The following is an 8829-nucleotide window of genomic DNA, read 5'->3' on the forward strand; positions in this document are numbered from 1 at the left end:
CCTTGTTGTAGAATTCCTAGATTCTAAATTCTCATAAATAGTTAGAAATAGCAAAGCGCTCCTTTCTAACCCTTTCCAATGCACAATTCAAGACAAGCGCTCTAAATTATCCACAAGAAGAAAATAAACGGAGAAATCAACAAGGATTGAATAAATTAACACAAGCGGTCTAATTTCTTCAATAATATTATTCCCTCTTCAAGTTATCAACCAAAAGCATGCATCAATAACCTAAAGTTGCTACTTTGGAAAGATTAATTAGATGCAAGCGAATCCAATAATTCTAACCTAGCAATTGATTAAAGCAAATCATGAAATTAATTCAAGGAACAATATATATTCAATAGATATTAAGAGAAGAAAGATCTCACAATTCGTAGCTAAAAGCTTCAATCTTTAACCAAGAATCCGGAAGATTAAGCTTCCATGGATTCTAATTCCAAAACAAAGAATTCTGAAAATTCCAAGTAAACCCTAGAAAGCTTTTTTTTCTCAAACTTAATTCTCCTTTTTCTAACTTAAAACTTAATTAAAACTAAGCTATTTATATGTTTCTATATTTTAATAACATAACACAATAATAATAAAATAATATCCAAAACACGAGCCAAAACAAAGCCAAATTGCTGAAAATTAACCAAAACAGCCCGAATTTCTGCCAGAGCCGCTGCCAGCTGCTCTGGACCCGCTGGCAGCTGCTCTGGCAGCCCCTCACTCTGGTATACCCGCTGCCAGCGGCTCTGGCCAGCTGCCAGCGGCCCTGGCAGCGGTTCCTGCTGTTTTCGCCTTCTTTCCTTGCTTCTTCTTCTTGCTTTGCTTCACCTTTTCCTCAAGCTTTCTTCCTTGCTCTTCCATGCTCCATCACAACTCTCAAATCACGAGCCAAGGTCCATCCTTCTTACATAACTCTTCATTGGTTCCCGAGCTCACTCACTCACTTATACTCATAAATCTCGCCTTTTGCACATAAGTGAGATCACAGCCCAAAACTCACAAAAGCTAACAAAAGTACATATAAAGCATCAAAACACACCCTAAAATGCTTCTCTCAACCCATGATAAGAAGGCTTATCAAATTCCCCCATGCTTGAACCTTTACTCGCCCTCGAGTAAACTTAGAGAATAAAACACATCCTCCTCACTAAGGTTCAAAACAGAAGATGGTGGAATCAAACTAGCTCTATGCACTCAAACTCAACAAAACATCCTAGTACTTATCAACCAATCACAATCACACTCCCCCATACTTCACACTTTGAATCTCCCTTTTTTCTTATTTATCAATTCATCCCCAAAATCAACTTGGAACGATAAACGCATAGCCATGAGTATGAATATTCTCAACCGCCTAAAGAAATGAAATTTTTGATAAAATTGGGCAAACAAAAACTCAACTTAACCAAAAATCTCATAAAAACACTTCCACATTCAAGAGTGAAAACAAACAACTCATGCTCTCAAATTCCTAAGATGATCAACAAATTCCCCCAAAATCTCAACTATCTCCCAAAATCACCAAGATGAAACCTACCCCGACACCTCCTTATATCTCCTCCCCTTATGACACCGACTCCGGCAAATAGATGCGAAATTTCCTTGAAAAATCAAATTCATGAACATTTCTCTCTTTTTTCTCTCATTTTGCCTAGGAGCCCTTTCGGGTTTTCATCCTAGCCTCTCATCTTTTTCCAAATCTCACTTTCTCACCCACTCATTAGCCACTTTTTTGCTTAGGTCGCCCTTTCGGGTTTTCAACCTAACCGGGCCCCCATTTTTGCCTAAGCCGCCTTTTCAGGTTTTCGACTTAGCGGGTTTCTTTTTCTTTTTTCTTTCTTTCTTTTTTTTCATACTTTTTTCTGTTTTTTTTTTTCAAGCTTGCTTCATTGAACCACAATTAAGATAGTTATACAAAACATGAAATCAAGATAACTATACAAAATTCAAAGAATATATGCAAGAATTTCTTCCCCCCCCTACTTGAATGAAGCATTGTCCTCGATGCAAGAACAACTACAATGAAACCAAAAGTAAGGGAAAAGGAAGAAAATCGTTACCATCTCAATGAGAGGGACCTCCAGAGCCAGAAGAGCCGGCATCGCCCCGAGAAGCACGCCTCTCGGAACGACGCAAAGCACGGGATGCCAAATGATCCATGAACGCCTCAGTTGGAGGCTCATACTGCGGATACTGAGTGGTGTAAAACCGACTCATGCTTCTTTGATATGCAAGCAGCTCGTGCATCCCATCGCACACCTCCTCTAGTCTATCATCCACATCAGCCCTCCATCGAGGCCAATCATCGTGCTGCACTCCAGCAGCATCCTCACCCCCTTCCTCATCAACAAACTCTCCGCCCATATGAACATCGGGATTCTCCTCTCCCATGTTCTCAACTATGATTTCAGCATCTCCCAAATAAGGAGAAACATCCGGGTCGGGCGGAAGGAAAAAGTCTGCAGCAGTAGGGCCAAAAGGTAATGCTCGTCCCTCGGGACGAGGAAGTCTCAAATAGTTCAAACCCTGCGGTCCGTATCGCCAGAAATAACTACCGGCGACGGGGGAACGCGATAATAAACCGATCTTGACCAGAGTCATGATGTTATATGTCAAGTATGTCGAGTCTACTGGCACAAGATCCTCAGGGGGTGGAACATTCAAATAACAGGCTAGCAAAGAGACCATGCCACCCATACTAATATGGCCACTGGAGTTGGACTTCACCTTTACACAACTATCAACAAAAATCTCCACCCAATTGGGCGTACCGACACCTTCAGGGGTCATCGCCCACAAATACGACAATGTGACTTTGGGGACCTTAGTGGCCTCCCCTTGGCATAGAATAGTGGACGATATAAACCTATGCACCAGTCTAAGGCATGGGTGGGTGATTTTGAAGCTATGATCACCGTGAGGATCAACCTCACAACCAGTTATAGCCCTCCAAAATACTCGGGACGAGTATGAGCTATGATCACCCCAACGGTTCACCAATGGGGGTGCATCCCAACCAAATGCCATACGCAAATCATCATAAGACATCACATAATTCCTATTGTTCAAATTAAAGGATATTTGTTCACGTCCTTTAGTAAGCGTTGAAAGGAATTCATATGTATACCTGACATAGGTGGGAGCGCATTTGGTCATGAAATTCTCGAGACCCACGTTCCTTAGCAAGAGCCGCACTCCTTCCTCCATCTCTAGCTCTTGTAAAGCTTCTAAGTCAAAGAACTTGGTGCATTGCACCGTTCGTCGGGGTTGTTGAAGCTTAGTCCATACGCCCTTCTCTTTGGAATGCAACCGAACACCCATGAAACCATCCCCTTGAGGCAATGGAGGTGCCTCCCCTTGACTTGAAGAAGCCCCTTGCTTCTTGCCCCTTGAGGGTCTTGATGGAGATGAAGCCTTGGACCTCTTGTTATCCCTTCCCATGACTTTAGTTGTATGCTTGAATCTTCACCCTCACCTTCAATTACAAGAAGTTCACGTTGCACAACCTCACAACCACTCAATGTCACCCTTGGAATCAAGAGCAAATGGAAAACCTAGGTTGTATTTGTGAAGGGAATTGATGGAAGGTAAGGATTTGGGGAAGGAGAATTGCTAGGGTAGATGTGGAATTGGAGTGTGGGAGTGAAAGAGTAGAGAGAAGGAGGAGAAAATGCTTAGGGTTGATGTGAATTGGGGGATAATGAAGGAAGAAGATGGAAATTGGGGGAAATAAGGGGAAAAAAAAAATCGGGGAGAGCTGTAGGAGCCGCTGGTAGCGGCTTGAGGCCCGCTGCCAGCGGCTCTGGCAGATTTTGGTGATTTTTTTTTTTTTTTTTTAATTCAAAAAACGTAGAGGGGGGGCCCGCTGGCAGCGGCTCAGGAGCAGCTACCAGCGGCTGGGACAGAAACAAAGGGGTTTGGGCTGCAAGAAGACCCGCTGGTAGCGGCTGCAGAGCAGCTGCCAGCGGCTTCTGCAGGGAAGGCCCCCCTTGTCTCTGTTTTGCTCTGTTTTTGCTGCGTTTCGCGCATAAAAATTGCTCCCAAGGCCTCCACCTACACAAAAACAATAAAAACACTCTTCACATCACACGAAAAAAAAAAAACTAAACTACGAAAAGTAATGGGGAAGAGTTTTCGATCGGGTTGCCTCCCGATTAGCGCCTTTGTTTTACGTCGTTGGCTCGACGCGGCTCATCCCACTTCGCTACTCCATTGATGGCTCGTAGAGATCGATGCACTCCACGTTCTCGGTTTTGAAACCCTCGAAGTAGGGTTTGAGCCTTTGGCCATTGACTTTGAAAATCTTATCGGTCTCGAGGCTTTGAATTTCAACTGCTCCATGCGGATATACATTCACCACTTGAAAAGGGCCCTCCCAACGGGACCGAAGTTTTCCCGGAAATAATCTAAGTCGGGATTGATATAGGAGTACTTTTTCACCGACTTTAACCTTCTTCCTAGAAATCATCTTGTCATGCCACAACCTATTCTTTGCTTTGTGGTATAAATGAGACAATTTCTTGCCCGGAATTGCAGACGGGCCGATTGTTGAACCTGGTGGTATAGGTGGAAGCTTGGAATGTTCATTCAATTCCCCCACCTTCACCTGCACATTAGTAGGCATAGAGAAATCCAAGAAATCACCAGATACAACATTAGTTATAGGTGTGAGGAACTCATCCCCACGATGATTGTTAGGAACATCATGCACCATTGGATCGACAACATTAAGAGAACATAAAGAATGAGTGTTGACAGGATACTTTATGGAATCATAAATGTTATACCCAATTGCTTTCCCATCAACCTCCATAGTCAAGGAACCGGTAGACACATCGATTTTTGTTTTAGCAGTCTTCAAGAAAGGTCTTCCTAACAAGATGGGGACTGCTTGTTTGTCATGTTCCATGTCAAGCACATAAAAGTCAGCAGGAAAAATCAAACCATCAACCTTAACCAACACATCTTCCACCACCCCCTTAGGATACACATTAGACCTATCCGCTAACTGAATCACTACCCCAGTTCCATGTAAAGGTCCAAGTTTTAAAGATTTAAACAGGGAATATGGAATAACATTAATTGATGCACCCAAATCCAACATAGCTCTATGAAAAGTGGTGTCCCCTATTGTAACTGGAACAGTAAACATACCAGGGTCACTGCATTTTTCAGGAAGTTTCTTTTGGAAAACTGCAGAAACATGAGCACTCACTTTCACTTTTTCCATCCCTCCTAACCTGTGCTTCCTCTTTATAGTACACAGTTCTTTCAAAAATTTAGCAAATCGAGGAACACTTTTTATTAAATTCAAAAGGGGAATGTTTACCTCACACTTGCTGAATGTTTCATAGATGTCTTTGTCTTTCTCATACCTCTTTGTTTCTTTCAAAGCTTCGGGAAAAGGTGGTGTGGGTTCATAAGATGGAAAAGTGGGAGGATTTGCTACAGCTTCATGTTCCACTTCCTTCTCCTCAGCTCCAATCAACTCTTCAGCCCTCTTAGTTGCAATTTCAGTCTCTTTCAGCTCCTTGCCAGTTCTCAATGTAATAGCGTTGGCTTGTTGCTTAGGATTCAACTCCGTTTGAGATGGAAGTTTTCCCGAATCCTTAGCTTCAAGTCTGCTCACTGCACTTGAAATTTGACTCACTTGACTTTCCAAATTCTGAATACTGGATTTGGTCTCTTGCTGGAATTGCACCATGTTTTGCTGCATAGTAGAAACATTAGAAGTTAGTGATCTAATCATTTCATCAGTTGACATATCATTCGAATTTGAGCTTTGGCCTTGAGGTTTGGCCAATGGTGCCCTATATTGCTGATATTGCTGCTGGCCTTGAGCATTTTGCTGTTGTTGTTGGTTCCCCTGGGAATTCCCATATCTCAAATTTGGATGATCCCTCCATCCTGGATTGTATGTATTCGAATATGGATCATATCTTCTCTGAGGACCTTGCCCTTGGAAACCCATTGCATTGGCCTGCTCATTCTGTTCCTCTTGTAATTGAGGACATGCATCAGTGGGATGTCCTGTGGAGGTGCATAAACCACAAGCATTCAGTTGCTGTGGATTCCTTGAGTTCACCATGAACTCACGCATCATAGAAGTCAAATCAGCTACTTGACTCTCTAACTCAGTTGTATTTGAATTTGCTGCATTCACCCGGCGCGTGGGAGTTCTCTGACTGAACTGCCTAGAATTCTCTGCTAGCTCTGCAATCAGCCTAGTTGCATCTCCTGGAGTCTTATTCACTAGCCCTCCACCACTTGCTGCATTCACCATCCTCAAATCATCATCTGTTAGACCTCCATAGAAGTATAGGATGAGGTCTTGATCGGAATACCCATGGTACGGACAACTAGCACACAATCTCTTGAATCTCTCCCAATACTCATACAAGGACTCATCTTCCTTCTGATCCACATTGCTGATAGCTTTCTTAAGGCTTGCAGAAATAGTGGCTGGGTAATACTTCTCTAAGAAACACTTCTTCAAACCTGCCCAATTTGTTATGCTCCCTGGGGGAAGATAGTAAAACCAATCCTTCGCTGCATCTTTGAGAGAAAAAGGAAATGCTCTCAACTGAATTTGCTCATCAGTCATCCCAATCGGTTTCATGCTAGTACATACCACATGAAATTCTGCCAGATGTTTATTTGGATCTTCACCCTTCATGCCATGGAATGCCGACAATAGATGAATTAGACCGGATTTGATCTCAACATTAGTACCTTCCTCCAACTGCTGGTATGCAATGCACAACGGTTGTTGGTTCAAGTTGGGAGCTGTGAGTTCCCTTAGAGTTCGATTGTCAGCCATCTCCTCTTCTTCTTGAATATTGAAGGAGTACGTTGATTCACTGGGGGGTTGTTCTTGCCTCTTTTCGCAACCTGGAAATATTCCTTTCAATTTCTGGATCAAACTGCAAAACTTCTTTGTTAGCAGAACGGGTACTTATCATACCCTAGCGAACAAACAAAGAAAAATAGCTAAGAACAGTCCTAAAATAAATTCTACTAAGATAAACAATTAAAAAGTAACGCCTTAATTCCCCGGCAACGGCGCCAAAATTTGGTGTGCCTCAGTCGTATGCAACCAAAAATATCACAACTAAGCTAACTGCAAATAAACGTAGTTAGGGAAGTCGAGTTCGAATCCACAGGGAAAAAGGGACTAATAACTGGAAACCTAAGTGGAAATACTCTAGGACGGTAGTAACCTAAGTAACGAGGGGGGTTTTCACGAGCAATGATGATAAATGAACTAAGTAAGAACAACGAACGTAATGAATAGGTAATCAATGAGAAGAACGGTCTTGGTTATGCGAAATCCACTAATGAACATACAAATTGATCATAGAAGTCTCCTCAATCAAGCTCTATTGAACACCTTGTTGTAGAATTCCTAGATTCTAAATTCTCATAAATAGTTAGAAATAGCAAAGCGCTCCTTTCTAACCCTTTCCAATGCACAATTCAAGACAAGCGCTCTAAATTATCCACAAGAAGAAAATAAACGGAGAAATCAACAAGGATTGAATAAATTAACACAAGCGGTCTAATTTCTTCAATAATATTATTCCCTCTTCAAGTTATCAACCAAAAGCATGCATCAATAACCTAAAGTTGCTACTTTGGAAAGATTAATTAGATGCAAGCGAATCCAATAATTCTAACCTAGCAATTGATTAAAGCAAATCATGAAATTAATTCAAGGAACAATATATATTCAATAGATATTAAGAGAAGAAAGATCTCACAATTCGTAGCTAAAAGCTTCAATCTTTAACCAAGAATCCGGAAGATTAAGCTTCCATGGATTCTAATTCCAAAACAAAGAATTCTGAAAATTCCAAGTAAACCCTAGAAAGCTTTTTTTTCTCAAACTTAATTCTCCTTTTTCTAACTTAAAACTTAATTAAAACTAAGCTATTTATATGTTTCTATATTTTAATAACATAACACAATAATAATAATAAAATAATATCCAAAACACGAGCCAAAACAAAGCCAAATTGCTGAAAATTAACCAAAACAGCCCGAATTTCTGCCAGAGCCGCTGCCAGCTGCTCTGGACCCGCTGGCAGCTGCTCTGGCAGCCCCTCACTCTGGTATACCCGCTGCCAGCGGCTCTGGCCAGCTGCCAGCGGCCCTGGCAGCGGTTCCTGCTGTTTTCGCCTTCTTTCCTTGCTTCTTCTTCTTGCTTTGCTTCACCTTTTCCTCAAGCTTTCTTCCTTGCTCTTCCATGCTCCATCACAACTCTCAAATCACGAGCCAAGGTCCATCCTTCTTACATAACTCTTCATTGGTTCCCGAGCTCACTCACTCACTTATACTCATAAATCTCGCCTTTTGCACATAAGTGAGATCACAGCCCAAAACTCACAAAAGCTAACAAAAGTACATATAAAGCATCAAAACACACCCTAAAATGCTTCTCTCAACCCATGATAAGAAGGCTTATCAAATACCCCTTTAGTTGTCTTTTTAGTTCTCCGTTTTCTCTGGCAATATTTTTTTTTACGCAGCTTAGGGTTTAGGGTTAATCCAAATTGTTAGAAATCTTTTCCTCTTAATCCTATCCTACGAACACCGAAACCATGGCGAACGACAGCGAAGTCAGTGACTTGCAAGCGCAGCTTGAAGTGGTGTACACTGAATTGGCTGAAATTCGTGCCCGATAGAAGGTCAAGGGAGATGAATTGGCTACAATTAGAGTGACACATACGACAAAGCTACAAGAAATGAAGGTTTTGTCGGCCTAGTTGAAGCGGCTTTGACACCAGCGCATTGCAGAGCTTCGTAGGAATGTTGGTGTTCGAGGAGGTCATGTAC

At 41.9% G+C, this 8829-nt stretch overlaps 1 protein-coding gene across 1 annotated transcript; it reads right to left on the minus strand.

Moving 5' to 3' along the window:
* Positions 1 to 3870: 3870 nt before the first annotated feature.
* On the minus strand, positions 3871 to 6277 carry LOC110707625. Its single transcript, XM_021885651.1, has 5 exons — positions 6116 to 6277; positions 5720 to 5860; positions 5370 to 5659; positions 4427 to 5291; positions 3871 to 4047 (listed from the first exon to the last, which is right to left on the minus strand). Exons 1-5 carry the CDS (start codon positions 6275 to 6277, stop codon positions 3871 to 3873), a joined length of 1635 nt encoding a protein of 544 aa, XP_021741343.1.
* Positions 6278 to 8829: the final 2552 nt, after the last annotated feature.

The sequence above is a fragment of the Chenopodium quinoa genome, unplaced genomic scaffold, assembly GCF_001683475.1.
Source record: "Chenopodium quinoa cultivar QQ74 unplaced genomic scaffold, ASM168347v1, whole genome shotgun sequence".
Classification (NCBI taxonomy): Eukaryota; Viridiplantae; Streptophyta; class Magnoliopsida; order Caryophyllales; family Amaranthaceae; genus Chenopodium; species Chenopodium quinoa.